The sequence below is a fragment of the Haliotis cracherodii genome, unplaced genomic scaffold (assembly GCF_022045235.1).
Source record: "Haliotis cracherodii isolate W230 unplaced genomic scaffold, xgHalCrac1.p SCAF_12, whole genome shotgun sequence".
NCBI lineage: Eukaryota > Metazoa > Mollusca > Gastropoda > Lepetellida > Haliotidae > Haliotis > Haliotis cracherodii.
The window spans coordinates 17,070,210-17,088,650 of NW_027266267.1; the positions used below are offsets into that span (position 1 = coordinate 17,070,210).

At 40.9% G+C, this 18,441-nt stretch overlaps 1 protein-coding gene across 1 annotated transcript in view; it reads left to right on the forward strand.

Annotated features, from left to right (window-relative positions):
* LOC139457105 (contactin-5-like) overlaps positions 1-18,441 on the forward strand; it is a 44,832-nt gene that overhangs the window by 15,619 nt on the left and 10,772 nt on the right. The window contains exons 3-6 of the mRNA XM_071238543.1: positions 5,320-5,530; positions 5,997-6,314; positions 15,824-16,099; positions 16,755-17,027. Of these exons, the coding sequence (XP_071094644.1) occupies positions 5,320-5,530; positions 5,997-6,314; positions 15,824-16,099; positions 16,755-17,027 (1,078 nt within the window). The remainder of the gene's footprint in view (positions 1-5,319; positions 5,531-5,996; positions 6,315-15,823; positions 16,100-16,754; positions 17,028-18,441) is intronic.

Below are 18,441 nucleotides of genomic sequence, written 5' to 3' on the forward strand. Positions count from 1 at the left end.
TCCTGGGGCTGTGCCCTTTTTCCTGTTTTGGATTACGTAGAGGAGCTCCTCCATTGTGTAGGGTTGATTTATTTCTAGATTGTTATTGTTTGGTTCTTTTTAGGGTTTGTTTTCTGTTTTAAGTTTATCTTGGAATTTTTGGCTGAAGTTGCTGTTACTGCTAACGGCCGAAAAGTGGTTGGCGAGATTATTTGCTTTTTGGGCGGGGTTGGTTGAGTTGTTAATGTTAGGGTTTTTTTTATGTCGTTTTAAGCCTCTAATGGCGTGGATTTTGCGCCAGACCGTTCTGGCATCTGTACGGTTATTTATACCTTCGCAGAATTTTTTCCAGTCTCTACTTTTGGCTATTTGGACTAGTTTTTGAACCTGGTGGTTTAGTTCGTGGGCTATGTTTAAATATTTGTAGTCGCGTTTTGCTTTATTGAAGGCTGATTTACGTTTTCGTCTGGTCTGTTCTATTTCCTCATTCCACCATGGTACCGTCGGTTTGCCTGTCTTAGATGTTTTGAAGGGGATGGAGGTTTTGGCTGCGTTTATTATATAGTCTGTTAGGTTTTTACAATAGGTTTCTGGATCATTATTTTCTATTTCGTTTAAGTTAGCTTCGTTGCAGATATCTTGGAATTGGTCCCAGTTAGCTTTATTGTAATGGAATTTTGGTTCTTGGTTTTCTGTTTGGATTGGTACGTTTGTATTTCCTATGGTTATGTTTATGGGGAAGTGGTCGCTACCTAGCGGGACGTCGTGCACTTCCCATTGAGTGCTTTGGGCTAGATCTGCGGTGCATATGGTTAGGTCGATAGCCGACATTTTTTGGTTTATCTTATCGTACCTCGTGGGTTGGTTGCTATTAAGGAGTACTAGGTCGTTTGTTTCTATCCATTCGGAGATTAATTTGCCATGATTATCTATTTTATCATCTATGCTCCATGTAGGATGGTGAGCGTTAAAGTCTCCTAGGAATATAGTAGATTTATCGCTTATTTTGAGTAGTTTGTTTAGATCCTCAGGTTGGACTTTTTGTTCCGCCCAGTGGTAAATATTTATGATGTTTATGTTTCGGTTATTTAATGTGATTTTAATGCCGTTGGCTTGTAGGTTTGGCGTGTCTATTTTTATTTCTTCGTAATTTATATCTTCCCTGATAAATATGATTAGTCCTCCTGCGGCTCTTCTTGTTTTCGGTTTAGCTCTGTCAGTTCTAACTGAGTTGTAGTTAGGTAGTGTGAATTTCGATTTTTTTGAGAATTTGGTTTCCTGTATACAAGCAATGTGAGGGCCTTTATTTAGTTTAAATTTAGTTTTTAGTTCATGGCCGTGGGAGGTGAGTCCGTTGGCGTTCCACTGAAAAATATTTAGTCCTTCCATTATTGGTTTCGGGTGATTGGTGATTTAGTTTTTAGTTTTTATTTTATTCGGTGAGTTCTTTTAGATGGAGGTTAAAGAGGAAGAAGGGAAGATCGGTTAATTTTAGATTGAAAGCTACTTTGTGGAAGGATTCCATACTAGCTTTTGGTGAGTTTTGACTATGCATATATGCTAGGAGTAAGGTGAGGTTATTTAGGTTTGGGGTGTTGGCTGGTTGGGAAGTTTTGTTTGTTTAAGTTGGAGTAGTGTCTATTGTTTCCTCAGTAGTGGAGAAATCTTCGTCATGGGTTGGATTAGGTTTAGATGGTTGAGTTTCCATGGGGGAGGCATGTGATGTGGAGGGTTGTGAAGGTGTTGGCGGGATGGGTGTAGCTGATGTTTTCTTAGTGTTTGTGTTTTGTTGTTGTGCTTGCTTGTGGGAGAGCGTTGTTGCCATATGGGCTGTAGGGTGCTTGGATGAGGGTCGTGTTGTGGTGGTCATTTTGAGGTTTGTTTTGCATGCGGGGGTTGATGTTTTGGGAGGGTTCGTGGTTGGTTGAGTGGCTGCTTGTGTGTGTGAGGTGGGTGCGGTTTCTCGGTAGGGGTCCCAGACAGAGCTGTCGGTTATGGGTGTGGTGTTTGTTTGTGGGATGGTGTTTGGGTGTGGTGTAGGGAGGAGTGGTTTAGATGCAGGTGTAGCAAGTTTTCGTGTTTGGATTTTAGCCGTTTCTATGTTTATGTGTTTGTTGGCCTGCTGGGTGAGTGTGTGTCTGTGTGGGCATTGGTTTGAAAGTGAGGTGTGTTGGGTGGATTTGCAGTGGATGCACCAGGGTGTGCATGTGCCTGGGCAGTCTGTTTGTGCGCATTTTTTACATTTAGTTTTAGGGTAGGTGCATTGGGAAGCAGTGTGGTTGTATTTGAGGCACTTTGAACATTGCTTAACCTGCTTTATATAGGGTTTGACTTCTAAGTTGGTGTGGGCTCCGAAGGATATGTGTTTGGGGGCTTCAGGGAATTTAGCGGTTTTTTTAAAGTTGATTATGACAATGGAGGTTGGGACCGTTTTTCCGTTTCTAGTTGAGGTTATTCTGCGCGTGCTGGTGATGAGGGGTTGAGGGTTTTGGTCTTGGTTTATGTTAGCTTCTAGAGAGTATAATTGTAAGTCCTCAGTTGTTTCCCTGGGGTTAACCCTAATTACGCCTCGTGTATATTGTTGCCAATTAGGTGTTTGTTTGATTACCGTGACGTGGAATATTTGATTTATTTTATTTGCTGCGTTGTAAGATTCTCGGTTAGGGAAGATTATCTGGTATCCTTTGTTGGCTTTTTTAATATTGTTGTAATTTATTTTTTGTCTTTTGAACCAAAGACATATTTGAGTGTGATGATCGCTTTTTGTAGACGGAATTACTTGATTGAGCAAGTGTCATTTACAGCTGTGGATGTTCTTAAAAATAACAGCAATATGTGTGGAGGTTGTTTTGGGGTGTTTGTTGGGACAATCATTTTTTAATTCTTTGATCTGTGTCTGCAGATGAGTGTATTGGGCGTTTTGTTTGCTCGGGGGATTGTTTCCTTTTGGTTGTTTCGCTGTCAGGTGTGGTGAAAAGTGATTTTAAGTGGGGTGATGTAGATGTGAGTGTAGACATAGTGGAGACAGACTATGAACAATTCCAAACAGCGAGAACACAATACATTTGGAACCAAGGGAGTAAAGACATGCAGTAATGGGGAGACAGGTAGATGGAACTTAGCTGAGAACAAAGGAGCCGCTACTCGTGAGTAGAGCTATGACGTCTGTGGGGAGGCGCTCGGAGGGGGGTGGGAGAGGAGGTGCTCGGAGGGGGGTGGGAGAAGAGGCCCAGTCCGATGAAGCCTTATTGTCCGATCCCACTGTGTGTACTTTGATCGATCCCAGCGGTTGATAGATGGCTTTTGTAGATTTCTCCGGGTTGTGTTTGAATGTTTTGATTAACAGTCCCCGAGAGCATGATGGTATCCGTTCATGACGGAAGTGAACAAAGATATGAACGTCCAGACTGAACTTACTTACTTACTTTGGAGATTTAACGTGCGCTTTCCGACTGATGCGTATTTCGCACACGGGCCCGGCCAGGCCATTTAATGTGTTTCCGAAAGGGGCGAGGGTGGTATGTGCAACCCAAGAGGGGGCTTTAGGGGTTGCTTATATAGAATTTGGGAATTTTGAGATTTGGAATAGATGCTGATGGGGTTGGGGAGGAGAACTAAGGGAGCTGGGTATGGTGGATGATTGTTTGTTTATGTGATTTTGATTTGGTAGGTTATTATGGTTTTAGATGCGTTTTATTAGTTCCGTTTTGATTAAGAATAGGCCTAAGGCCTTGAAGTTTTCTAGTTTATTTTGTGGGTTTAGTATTGCTTCTAGAGTGAGAGCCTTGTTTAGATTGAGGGTGGTTTGTAATGCGGTTCGATGTGTTAGGTAGTGTGTGAAGTGGATGAGTGCGTGTTCTGGGGTTTCTGGTTGTTTGCAGTGTGGGCAGTTACCTGTAGTGTGTTTTTTAAATTTTTTTAGGTGGTTATTTAGGTTGGTGTGTCCTGTTTGGAGTTTAGTGATTACTCTGTCGATTTTTTTTGATGGATGGAGAATTTTTGGTTTGGTTAGTGGTTTGCTGAGCACTCTTTTGATTTTGCTATTTGAGTTTAGATATAGGTTATGCCATTTGTTTGTGATTTTTTGTTTGTTTACACTTTTAATTTCTGATTTTGAGATGGGTAAGTTTAAGCTTATTTCTGGGATTTTAAGGGATAGTTTAGCTGCTTTATCGGCGTTTTCATTACCGTATATTCCTACGTGGGCGGGTATCCACAAGAAGGTTATTTGTTTGCCTGCTTTTGTTAGGTCGTTGGAGCTTTTAAGTATTTGATTTATTAATTTAGGTCGGTTTTTGGTATTTTTGTTTTGTAGGGCTTGTAGTCCACTTAGGGAGTCAGTAAGTATTAGGATTTTTTGGTTGTTTTTGGATTCTTGATTGTGGAGGGCTGAGGCCATGCCCATTAGTTCGGCCGTGAATATTGATTGGTTATTTGGGAGTCGGAAGGATTGTGTGGTTTTAGTTGGTTGTGTGGTATGGACTCCGAAACCCGTGTGTTTGGAGGTCGGATCTGAGGATCCGTCCGTGTAAATGTGACACCAATTTGGCCAATTTTTGTGTATGTATGCTAGTGTGGTAGTTTTAGCTATGTTTGGGTCGGTTTGTTTATTTATTTGGCTAGCTAGTGTTGTGTCTATTTTTGGTATTTTAAGTTTAGGGGTGAAGATATTTGATTGTTTGCAGTTTTGTTTAAGATTTTTAATTTGGTGTTCATTTAGGTAGTTTGTTATTCTTTGGGATATTGGGGTAAGTAAGGGGTGTTTACGAGCTAGAGCTTGGTTTTTAGGGCTGATGTTTTGGTTTATTAAGTTTTGGATGAGAGGGTTTGATTGGGACGCGGCCCAGAAATTTGAAGATAATGGTTCAGAATATATATGGTAGTTGGAGGATAAACAGTAGAGGATAAACAGTAACAACAATTGTAGACATGAGTGGGATAACATGAGTAGGCAAAGTTATGACAACAGACGAATAATACTGTAACAACATGGTGGACAGAGAATCACACGAGGTGGAAGCCAATGAGACATGAAGCCAATTAAACAGGATAAGTTTACATAGGTTGTGATTATTGTTTCCTGTGAAGTCATTGAGGTTTTTGGAGGTTTTTTCCTGGTTGATATTGTGGGTCAGATGCTGAATTGCCAGAATCAAATAGCCCAACACTTATACCATCAAATCAGACAGTATATCAGCCATCTCGGACCATACAGCCTCTAACTACTGTTTTGTGTTTCCTCCCTGGGATCATGTCCATCAGGCCAGGTCAAGACAACCAACTCTCTGTCTCTACCAGGAAACACAGCCAGTCTCTCTAACTACTGTTTTGTGTTTACAGAGTGTGAGTGGCGCCCCTCCCAGCAGTACATCTTCCTCCCAGGGATCATGTCCATCAGGCCAGGTCCAGACAACCAACACTCTGTCACTACCAGGAAACACAGCCAGTCTCTACAACAGACAGGTGTCTCTGACTGTCAGTGTGGAACATGACTCCTTTGACCTGCCCACATACACAAAGTCTGTCACTTCAAACACCATACAGTTCCCTGGTGAGTAGAGCACTTGCTGAATGTTATGGTCTGTAACTACACTATCACAACTACCTCAGACTATGGTTAACAGAATGAAGCCTTATCAGGTTGTCATTCATTGTGACTAAACAATTACAAACATGGTCACAATATCTGTGGGTAATGTGTTGGAAAGTACGTTGAGGCGAAGATGCATTTTCATGTTTTATGTTACCTGGTGAGTAGACTTCAGCTGGGATTGTATGGTTATTGAAATCATCCTACTGACAGGACCGATCTGAATTGTCACTAATGACAGTAAAATGATAACCTTGACACTTATGTGTTTCCTTTGAGGGTCCCAATATGACTTCTATAGATTTCAACTATGACATCATGATCAGTATCTTCTCTAATCACTATATTTGAGAGTCATTTTGAATGTATGTGTTAGATCTGTTTAACTATGACTATGATTTGATTTTAATGTCTTCACGTCTTACAGTCCCAGTGACCACTGTGACACTGACAAACATCAGCTCTGTTCATGAAACAATAGGACTAGCTACAGGTCAAACCTTGACTTTGATCTGCGTGACATCAGCCAGTTTCCCTACTTCTACTGTGACCTGGGTTACCTTGCCATCAGGAACCCCTCCTACAGTCAGCAGAGAGACGACATCTGGTGTCCTGGTGAAGACAACAAGCTCCGTCACATTCACGGTCAGTAAGACTGACCAGGGGAGGAGCATTCACTGTCAGGCTGAAAACATCAACGGTCAGACATCCCCACAGTCCAACAGAGCCACACTGGAGGTTTGGTGTAAGTAGGCCCAGTCTAACAGAGCCACACTGGAGGTTGGGTGTAAGTAGACACAGTCTAACAGAGCCACACGGGAGGTTTGGTGTAAGTAGACCCTGTGTAACAGAGCCACACGGGAGGTTTGGTGTAAGTTGAGATGGTCTGATATAGCCACACTGGAGGTTTGATGTAAGTAGACACAGTCCAACAGAGCCACACGGGAGGTTTGGTGTAAGTAGACCCAGTCAAATAGAGATACACTAAAGGTTTGGTGTGAGTTGGCCCAGTCTAATAGAGATACGATAGAGGTTTTGTGTAAGTTGACCCAGTCTAATAGAGATACAATAGAGGTTTTGTGTAAGTTGACCCAGTCTAATAGAGATACAGTAGAGGTTTTGAGTAATTAGACCCCGTCTAATAGAGATACGCTAGAGGTTTTGTGTAAGTTGACCCAGTCTAAGAGTAGACAGGTTTAGTGTAAGTTGACCATTTATATGGAGTTACACTAGAAGTTTGGAGTAAGTAGACCCCGACTAATATATATACACTAGAGGTTTGGTGAAAGTAGACCCAGTCTAATAGAGATACACGATAGGTTTGGTGGAATTTGACCCAGTCTAATAGAGATACACTAGAGGTTTGGTGTAAGTTGAACCAGTCTAATAGAGATACACTAGAGGTTTGGTGTAAGTAGACCCAGTCTAATGATGATACACACTAGAGGTTTGGTGTAAATAGACCCTGTCTAATAGAGATACGCTAGAGGTTTGTAGTAAGTAGACCCTGTCTAATAGAGATACACTAGAGGTTTTTCTGTAAGTAGACCCAGTCTAATAGAGATACGCTAGAGGCTTTGTGTAAGTTGACCCAGTCTAAGAGAGATACACTAGAAGTTTGGTGTAAGTTGACCCAGTCTAAAAGAGATACACTAGAGGTTTGGTGCAAGTTGACCTAGTCTAAAAGAGATACACTAGAGGTTTGGTGTAAGTAGACCCAGTCTAATAGAGATACACGAGAAGCTTGGTGTAAGTTGTCCCAGTCTAATGGAGATAGACTAGACATTTCGTTTAAGTAGACCCAGTCTAATGGTGATACACTAGAGGTTTGGTGTAAGTAGACTCCATCTAATAGAGATACACTAAAGCTTTGTAGTAAGTAGACCCAGTCTAATAGAGATACACTAGAGGTTTGGTGTAAGTAGACTCCATCTAATAGAGATACACTAAAGCTTTGTAGTAAGTAGACCCAGTCTAAAAGAGATACAGTAGAGGTTTGGTGTAAGTACACCCCGACTAATAGAGATACACTAGAGGTTCTGTGTAAGTTGACCCAGTCTAATAGAGATACACTAGAGCTTCTGTGTAAGTAGACCCAGTCTAATAGAGAAACACTACAGGTTTGGTGTATGGAGACCCCGAATAATAGATATACACTAGAGGTTTGGTGTAAGTTGACCCAGTCTAATAGAGATACACTAGAGGTTTGGTGTAAGTAGACCCAGTCTAATAGAGATACAGTAGAGGTTTGGAGTAAGTAGACCCAGTCTAATAGAGATACACTAGAGGTTCTGTGCAAGTTGACCCTGTCTAATAGAAATACACTGGAGGTTTGGTGTAAGTAGACCCAGTCTTATAGAGATACAGGAGAAGTTTTGTGTAAGTAGACCCTGTGTAACAGAGCCACACGGGAGGTTTGGTGTAAGTTGAGATGGTCTGATATAGCCACACTGGAGGTTTGGTGTAAGTAGACACAGTCTAACAGAGCCACACGGGAGGTTTGGTGTAAGTAGACCCAGTCTAATGGTGATACACTAGAGGTTTGGAGTAAGTAGACCCAGTCTAATAGAGATATACCAGAGGTTTGGTGTAAGTAGACCCCGTCTAATAGATACACACTAGAGGTTTGGTGTAAGTGGACCCAGTCTAATAAAGATACACTAGAGGTTTGGTGTAAGAAGACCCTGTCTATTAGAGATACACTAGAGGTTTGGTGTAAGTAGACCCTGTCTAATAGAGATACACTAGAGGTTTGGAGTAAGTAGACCCCGACTAATATATATACACTAGAGGTTTGGTGTAAGTAGACCCTGTCTAATGGTGATACACTAGAGGTTTGGAGTAAGTAGACCCAGTCTAATAGAGATATACCAGAGGTTTGGTGTAAGTAGACCCCGTCTAATAGATACACACTAGAGGTTTGGTGTAAGTAGACCCAGTCTAATAAAGATACACTAGAGGTTTGGTGTAAGAAGACCCTGTCTATTAGAGATACACTAGAGGTTTGGTGTAAGTAGACCCTGTCTAATAGAGATACACTAGAAGTTTGGAATAAGTAGACCCAGTATAATAGAGATACACTAGAGGTTTGGTGTAAGTAGACACAGTCTAATAGAGATACACTGGAGGTTTGGTGTAAGTTGACCCAGTCTAATAGAGAAACACTAGAGGTTTGGTGTAAGTAGACTCTGTCTAATAGAGATACACGATAGGTTTGGTGCAAGTAGACCCAGTCTAATAGAGATACACTAGAGGTTTGGTGTAAATTGACCAGGTCTAAGAGAGATACGCTAAACGTTTTGTGTAAATTGACCCAGTCTAATAGAGATACGCTACAAGTTTGGTGTAAGTTGACCCAGTCTAAGAGATATACACTAGAAGTCTTGTGTAAATTGACCCAGTCTAAGAGAGATACACTAGAGGTTTGGTGTAAGTAGACCCTGTCTAATAGAGATACACTAGAGGCTTGGTGTAAGTTGACCCAGTCTAATAGAGAAACACTAGAGGTTTCGTGTAAGTTGACCCAGTCTAATAGAGATACACTATAGGTTTGGTGTAAATAGACCCAGTCTAATAGAGATACACTAGAGCTTCTGTGTAAGTAGACCCAGTCTAATAGAGAAACACTACAGGTTTGGTGTATGGAGACCCCGAATAATAGATATACACTAGAGGTTTGGTGTAAGTTGACCCAGTCTAATAGAGATACACTAGAAGTTTGGTGTAAGTAGACCCCATCTAATATAGATACACTAGAGCTTTGTAGTAAGTAGACCCCATCTAATATAGATACACTAGAGCTTTGTAGTAAGTAGACCCTGTCTAATAGAGATACACTAGAGGCTTGGTGGAAGTTGACCCAGTCTAATAGAGATATACTAGAGGTTTGATGTAAGTTGACCCAGTCTAATAGAGATACACTAGACATTTGCCCTAAGTAGACCTCGTCTAATAGAGATACACTAGAGGTTTGGTGTAAGTAAACCCGGTCTAATAGAGATACACGAGAAGCTTGGTGTAAGTTGACCCAGTCTAATAGAGATGCACTAGAGGTTTGGTGTAAGAAGACCCAGTCTAATAGAGAAACACTAAAGGTTTGGTGTATGGAGACCCCAAATAATAGATATACACTAGAGGTTTGGTGTAAGTTGACCCTGTCTAATAGAGATACACTAGAGGTTTGGTGTAAGTAGACCCAGTCTAATAGAGAAACACAAGAGGTTTGGTGTAAGTTGACCAAGTCTAAAATAGATGCACTAGAGGTTTGGTGTAAGTAAACCCAGTCTAATAGAGAAACACAAGAGGTTTGGTGTAAATAGACCCTGTCTAATAGAGATAAACTAGAGGTTTGAAGTAAGTTGACCCAGTCTAATAGAGATGCACTAGAGGTTTCGTGTAAGTAAACCCAGTCTAATAGAGAAACACAAGAGGTTTGGTGTAAATAGACCCTGTCTAATAGAGATACACTAGAGGTTTGTAGTAAGTAGACCCAGTCTAATCGAGATACACTAGAGGCTTGGTGTAAGTTGACCCAGTCTAATAAAGATACACTAGATGTTCTGTGTAAGTTGACCCATTCTAACAGAGATACACTAGAGGTTTGGTGTAAGTAGACCCCGTCTAATAGAGATACACTAGAGGTTTGGTGTAAGTAGACCCAGTCTAATAGAGATACACTAGACGTTTGAAGTTAGTAGACCCAATCTTATATGGATACACTAGAGGTTGGGTGTAAGTTGACCCAGTCTAATAGAGATACACTAGAGGTTTGGTGTAAGTTGACCCAGTCTAATAGAGAAACACAAGAGGTTTGGTGTAAATAGACCCTGTCTAATAGAGATACACTAGAGGTTTGGAGAAAGTAGACCCAGTCTAATAGAGATACACTAGAGGCTTGGTGTAAGTACACCCCGATTAATAAAGATACACTAGAGGTTCTGTGTAAGTTGACGCAGTCTAATAGAGATACACTAGAGGTTTGGTGTAAGTAGACCCAGACTAATAGAGAAACACTACAGGTTTGGTGTATGGAGACCCCGACTAATAGATATACACTAGAGGTTTGGTGTAAGTAGACCCAGTCTAATAGAGATACACTAGAGGTTTGGTGTAAGTAGACACTGTCTAATAGAGATACACTAGAGGTTTGGTGTAAGTAGACACTGTCTAATAGAGATACACTAGAGGTTTGGTGTATGGAGACCCCGACTAATAGATATACACTAGAGGTTTGGTGTAAGTAGACCCAGTCTAATAGAGATACACTAGAGGTTTGGTGTAAGTAGACACTGTCTAATAGAGATACACTAGAGGTTTGGTGTAAGTTGACCCAGTCTAATAGAGATACACTAGAGGTTTGGTGTAAGTTGACCCAGTCTAATAGAGATACACTAGAGGTTTGGTGTAAGTAGACCCAGTCTTATAGAGATATACTAGAGGTTTGGTGTAAGTAGACCCAGTCTAATAGAGAAATACCAGAGGTTTGGTGTAAGTAGACCCAGTCCTATAGAGATACACTAGAGGTTTGGTGTAAGTAGTCCCAGTGTAATAGAGATACTCTAGAGGTTTGAAGGTAGTAGACCAAATCGTATATAGATACACTAGAGGTTGGGTGTAAGTAGACCCAGTCTAATAGAGATACACTAGAGGTTTGAAGGTAGTAGACCAAATCTTATATAGATACACTAGAGGTTTTGTGTAAGTTGACCCAGTCTAATAGAGATACACTAGAGGTTTGGTGTAGGTAGACCCAGTCTAATAGAGATACACTAGAGGTTTGGTGTAATTTGTCCCAGTGTAATATTAGATATACACTAGAGGTTCTGTGCAAGTTGACCCTGTCTAATAGAGATACACTGGAGGTTTCGTGTAAGTTGACCCTGTCTAATAGAGATAGACTAGAGATTTAGTGTAAGTAGACCCAGTTTAATAGAGTTTCTCTAGAGGTTTGGAGTAAGTAAACCCAGTCTAATAAAGATACACTAGAGGTTTGGTGTAAGTAAACCCGGTCTAATAGAGATACACTAGAGGTTTGGTGTAGGTAGACCCAGTCTAATAGAGATACACTATAGTTTGGGTGTAATTTGTCCCAGTGTAATATTAGATATACACTAGAGGTTCTGTGCAAGTTGACCCTGTCTAATAGAGATACACTGGAGGTTTCGTGTAAGTTGACCCAGTCTAATACAGATACACTAGAGGTTTGGTGTACGTAGACTCAGTCTATTTGATATACAGTAGATGTTTGGTGTATTTTGACCGAGTCTAAAAGATATACACTAGAGGTTCTGTGCAAGTTGACCCAGTCTAATAGAGATACAATGGAGGTTTGGTGTAAGTTGACCCAGTCTAATAGAAATAGATTAGAGATTTCGTGTAAGTGGACCCAATTCAATAGAGATACACTAGAGGTTTGGAGTAAGAAGACCCAGTCTAATAGAGATACACTAGATGTTTGGTGTAAGTAGACCCAGTCTAATAGAGATACACTAGACATTTGCTCTAAGTATACCCAGTCTAATAGAGATACATTAGAGGTTTGGTGGAAGTTGACCCAGTCTAATAGAGATATACTAGAGGTTTGATGTAAGTTGACCCAGTCTAATAGAGATACACTAGACATTTGCCCTAAGTAGACCTCGTCTAATAGAGATACACTAGAGGTTTGGTGTAAGTAAACCCGGTCTAATAGAGATACACTAGAGGTTTGGTGTAGGTAGACCCAGTCTAATAGAGATACACTATAGTTTGGGTGTAATTTGTCTCAGTGTAATATTAGATATACACTAGAGGTTCTGTGCAAGTTGACCCTGTCTAATAGAGATACACTGGAGGTTTCGTGTAAGTTGACCCAGTCTAATACAGATACACTAGAGGTTTGATGTACGTAGACCCAGTCTATTTGATATACAGTAGATGTTTGGTGTATTTTGACCGAGTCTAAAAGATATACACTAGAGGTTCTGTGCAAGTTGACCCAGTCTAATAGAGATACAATGGAGGTTTGGTGTAAGTTGACCCAGTCTAATAGAAATAGATTAGAGATTTCGTGTAAGTAGACCCAATTCAATAGAGATACACTAGAGGTTTGGAGTAAGAAGACCCAGTCTAATAGAGATACACTAGACATTTGCTCTAAGTAGACCCAGTCTAATAGAGATACATTAGAGGTTTGGTGGAAGTTGACCCAGTGTAATAGAGATATACTAGAGGATTGATGTAAGTTGACCCAGTCTAATAGAGATACACTAGACATTTGCCCTAAGTAGACCTCGTCTAATAGAGATACACTAGAGGTTTGGTGGAAGTTGACCCTGTCTAATAGAAATACACTAGAGTATTGGTGTAAGTTGACCCAGTCTAAGAGAGCCACATGGGAGGTTTCGTGTAAGGAGACCCCGTCTAATAGAGATACACTAGAGGTTTGTGCAATTAGACCCAGTCTAATAGAGATACACTAGAGGTTTGGTGTAAGATGACCAATTCTAATAGAGATACACTAGAGGTTTCGAGTAAGTAGATCCAGTCTAATAGAGATACAGTGGAGGCTTGGTGTAAGTAGACCCAGTCTAATAGAGATACACAAGAGGTTTGTTGTAAGTTGAGCCAGTCTAATAGAGATAGACTAGAGATTTGGTGTAATTAGACCCAGTCTAATAGAGATACACTAGAGGTTTGGTGTAAGATGACCAATTCTAATAGAGATACACTAGAGGTTTCGAGTAAGTAGATCCAATCTAATAGAGATACACTAGAGGTTTCGTGTAAGTCGAGCCAATCTAATAGAGATACACTGGAGGTTTGGTGTAAGTAGACCCAGTCTAATATAGATACACTTGAGGTTTGGTGTAAGTTGAGCCAGTCTAATAGAGATACACAAGAGGTTTGGTGTAGGCAGACCCAGTCTAATAGAGATACAGTGGGGGTTTGGTATAAGTTGACCCAGTCTTATAGAGATAGACAAGAGATTTGGTGTAAATAGACCCAGTTCATTAGAGATTCAGTAGAGGTTTGGAGTAAGTAGACCCAGACTAATAGAGATAGACTAGAGATTTTGTGTAAGTTGACCCAGTCTAATAGAGATACACTAGAGGTTTCGTGTACGTTGAGCCAATCTAATAGAGATACACTAGAGATTTGGTGTAAGTTGACCCAGTCTAATAGAGATACACTAGAGGTTTGGTGTAAGTTGACCCAGTCTAATAGAGAAACACTACAGGTTTGGTGTAAATAGACCCTGTCTAATAGAGATACACTAGAGGTTTGGAGAAAGTAGACCCAGTCTAATAGAGATACACTAGAGGCTTGGTGTAAGTACACCCCGATTAATAGAGAAACACTACAGGTTTGGTGTATGGAGACCCCGACTAATAGATATACACTAGAGGTTTGGTGTAAGTAGACCCAGTCTAATAGAGATACACTAGAGGTTTGGTGTAAGTAGACACTGTCTAATAGAGATACACTAGAGGTTTGGTGTAAGTTGACCCAGTCTAATAGAGATACACTAGAGGTTTCGTGTAAGTCGAGCCAATCTAATAGAGATACACTGGAGGTTTGGTGTAAGTAGACCCATTCTAATATAGATACACTTGAGGTTTGGTGTAAGTTGAGCCAGTCTAATAGAGATACACAAGAGGTTTGGTGTAGGCAGACCCAGTCTAATAGAGATACAGTGGGGGTTTGGTATAAGCTGACCCAGTCTGATAGAGATAGACAAGAGATTTGGTGTAAATAGACCCAGTTCATTAGAGATTCAGTAGAGGTTTGGAGTAAGTAGACCCAGTCTAATTGAGAGAGACTAGAGATTTGGTGTAGGTTGACCCAGTCTAATAGAGATACACTAGAGGTTTCGTGTACGTTGAGCCAATCTAATAGAGATACACTAGAGATTTGGTGTAAGTTGACCCAGTCTAATAGAGATACACTAGAGATTTCGTGTAAGTTGAGCCAGTCTAATAGAGATACACTAGAGGTTTGGTGTACATAGACCCTGTCTAATAGAGATACACTGGAGGTTTGGTGTAAGTTGAACCAGTCTTATAGAGATACACATGAGGTTTGGTGTAAGTAGACCCAGTCTAATAATGATACAGTAGAGGTTTGGTGTAATTTGTCCCAGTGTTATATTAGATATACACTAGAGGTTATGTGCAAGTTGACCCAGTCTAATTGAGATACACTGGAGGTTTCGTGTAAGTTGACCCTGTCTAATAGAGATATACTAGAGGTTTGGTGTAAGTTGAACCAGTCTAATAGAGATACACTAGAGGTTTGGTGTATTTTGACCGAGTCTAAAAGATATACACTAGAGGTTCTGTGCAAGTTGACCCAGTCTAATAGAGATACAGTGGAGGTTTGATGTAAGTAGACCCAGTCTAATAGAGATACACTAGAGGTTTGGTGGAAGTTGACCCAGTCTAATAGAGATAATGTAGAGGTTTGGTGTAAGTTGACCCAGTCTAATAGAGATACACTAGACATTTGCTCTAAGTAGACCCCATCTAATAGAGATACACTAGAGGTTCGGTGGAAGTTGACCCAGTCTAATAGAGATACACTAGAGGTTTGGTGTAAGTTGACCCAGTCTAAGAGAGCCACATGCGAGGTTTTGTGTAAGTAGACCCAGTATAATAGACATACACTAGAGGTTTGTTATAAGATGACCAATTCTAATAGAGATACACTTGAGGTTTGGTGTAAATAGACCCAGTCTAATATAGATACACTTGAGGTTTGGTGTAAGTTAAGCCAGTCTAATAGAGATACACAAGAGGTTTGGTGTAGGCAAGATCCAGTCTAATAGAGATACACTAGAGGTTTTGTTTAAGTAGACCCAAGTCTTATAGAGATACACTAGAGGTTTGGTGTAAGTTGACCCAGTGTAATAGAGAAACACTAGAGATTTTGTGTAAGTAGACCCAGTCTTATAGAGGTACACTAGAAGGAAAGTCCACATCACTGACCTGTTCCTCGTCCCCTGATCTTGGCATTGTTACACCCTGTATATGCATGTTACAGATCCACCTGACAAACCCACCACTACCATCCCTGGTACTCTGTGTGAAGGAAAGTCCACATCACTGACCTGTTCCTCGTCCCCTGATCTTGGCATTGTTACTCCCTGTATATGCATGTTACAGATCCACCTGACAAACCCACCACTACCAACCCTGGTACTCTGTGTGAAGGAAAGTCCACATCACTGACCTGTTCCTCATCCCATGACCTCGGCAATGTAAATGTTTATTACAGATCCACCTGACAAACCCACCACTACCAACCCTGGTACTCTGTGTGAAGGAAAGTCCACATCACTGACCTGTTCCTCGTCTCCTTACCCTGGCAACCCTCCATCCACCTATTACTGGACAAAGGACAACGCAGCAGTCCACACAGGCAGCTCCTACACATTCTCTCCATGGAAGACTGACAACGGAGCTGACATCAGATGTGCTGCTGGTAACAACTACACTGACAGAGCCGGGTCCTCACGTCGACAGTCAGATGCCAGGCTGCTGAGTGTATATTGTGAGATTGATTATTTTGAATATTTAAGATTGGAAAATATTTCATTTAGAGAATGATACAAGTGGATAATTCCCTTCTTGTTTTATATTTGTAACATCTACTAGTCAAATGATCATTGTTTTCTGAACATTAAATTAAATGATGAAGTAAACACTTTTTATGAACAACAACTTCATTTGTCTACTTTAAGAAATGCCTATCAAACAATTAAGTTCTATACAGTCACAAATTACTCAGTTTCCGAAGCAACATGACTTTCATTAGAGGTTTGTTTTGATAATAGTAATATAATAGAATGTACATTCATACATTATGAGGCATAATGTATATCTATCAGATACATCTTTCCTGTGTAACATTATTTACTGCTTTTATTTTCAAATAAGAAACCAAAGAGATCCTTATTGTTTTATTGATGACAAATGTTATATTGTTTGAGGTTTGGATGGTAGAAAATGTGTGTCTTGGTACCCCGACAGACATATCAAGAAAGGGCCTGGCAACTGTGAAAAGTACTGTCTCATTCACTCGCTTACTCTGACAGGGACAACATTTGGCTGTGAGAGGTCATTAAACGTCTTTTTTACCCTTGACCATATTCTACATGTATGTTTATTGAGATAGCCAATACTGAGAAACACAATTTATCTGTCAGATATGGGAGTACCAACAATAACTCCGGCTGCCACACAGACCAGAAAAGAAGGACAGAGCTTGTCTCTCACATGTTCAGCTGATGGTAACCCTGACAATGCTGTCATTTCCTGGACCTTCAATGATTCCCCCATACCAGGAAGCAGTGTGATGAAAGTTGACCTGAACAGATCTGATGACGGGGAGTACGTCTGTATTGGGAGAGTCAACACAGGCAGTGTGTGTCCAGGTGGTAGTCTGCAGGGGAGGTCTACTGTCAGGGTGATTGTTAACTGTGAGTAACGATGTGTCTGTGTGTATCACATTTGATAAAGCAACAAAGATAATTCTTATGATTATAAAACCTTTATGACATCAGTGCCAGAAATCCTATATTTCATCTGTCATCACACTATAAAATCGCTATATACAATAAACTAGAAGTTGTTATACATAAAGTTGTACGTTTGTTTTACTCATTTACCAACTTCTAGATGCAAATTTAGCTTTTCAACAGTCCTCTTCAGCGTCAACCAGTTGAGATACTAATTATACCTCTCTTCCTCAACCACTGAGCAAGCACAGACAGGAAGTCTTCACCTCTTAACACTAGAAGCACATGAAAAAAATCGAAGATATAATATCATGAAAGTTGGTCATTTTCACTCTGTAATAAAGTTTGGAATTTCAGTTACAAGAAGAAAGAGATCATGCTTCTCATCTGCGTTCAAGTTGAAGAGAATTAGTTTACTTTGGGGTTTTAGTTTCTAAGGTGGTAAACGTGTTGTGTGTAACAAGATGGCGTCTCCTCCACCGACATGTACCGGGTACCACATGTGAGCATTTCACAGTTTCCTCCAGTGTCTATGGCTCTGCCCCAGATAGAAGCCATGCCTCAACTTTCAGTGAGTCTTATGAAGGAGTGACTGAAAGACCAGTAGGCCATGCAGACATGTGGACGTGATCTCGGTGGAGATGCTACCAATCTGACAGAACAGACTCAACCTCAGCAGACTGAGAAAGGTCTGCCAGCTGGGTGGCCACGTTAGGGGAGCAAGTATCATGGCTGGGTGACTTGGATTATTGGATCTGATGCAGGCAGCTTGGATCCACGTCACTCATGATGTGACGTCCAGGATCGTCTCGATCTGATGATGGGAGGTAACTCAACTACTGGAATGGGTCATGGGCCTTTGGATCTATGGTTGAAGTCCACCAGAACTCGGATAGGACGTGGACGGCGATGTTCTTGAGTAGTGTCAGATTTCCATGGCTGATGATGGAAGACAGGGCATAGAGCCATTTCCCAACACTTACATGGGACCTCTAATGTTGATTACCAAGGAAAACATGGAGTACATCGAAGATTAGGACTAGGAAGACTGTCATGGATAAATGCCTCTTCTATTTAATGAAACACTCAACAAGACCTGATGGACGTGTGTCAGGACACCACATATGGGATTGAGCAATCCACAATAATCTCGGCCAGTGCCCGGAGCTATGTCTCTTAAGCCTGGAATCATCCAAGAAAAGTTCCTTCCCCCCAAAAAACTTTATGCCTTTATGCAAGGAATGGGTGTAGATACTGGACACACTTCCGCGCTCACAACCCTACATGGGTCCTCGGGATGGTTACTGACAACCTGATTACGATCTGCTGGGAGGAGGACACTTCCACGCTATTGACCGCTACTAACTGTCAGGTA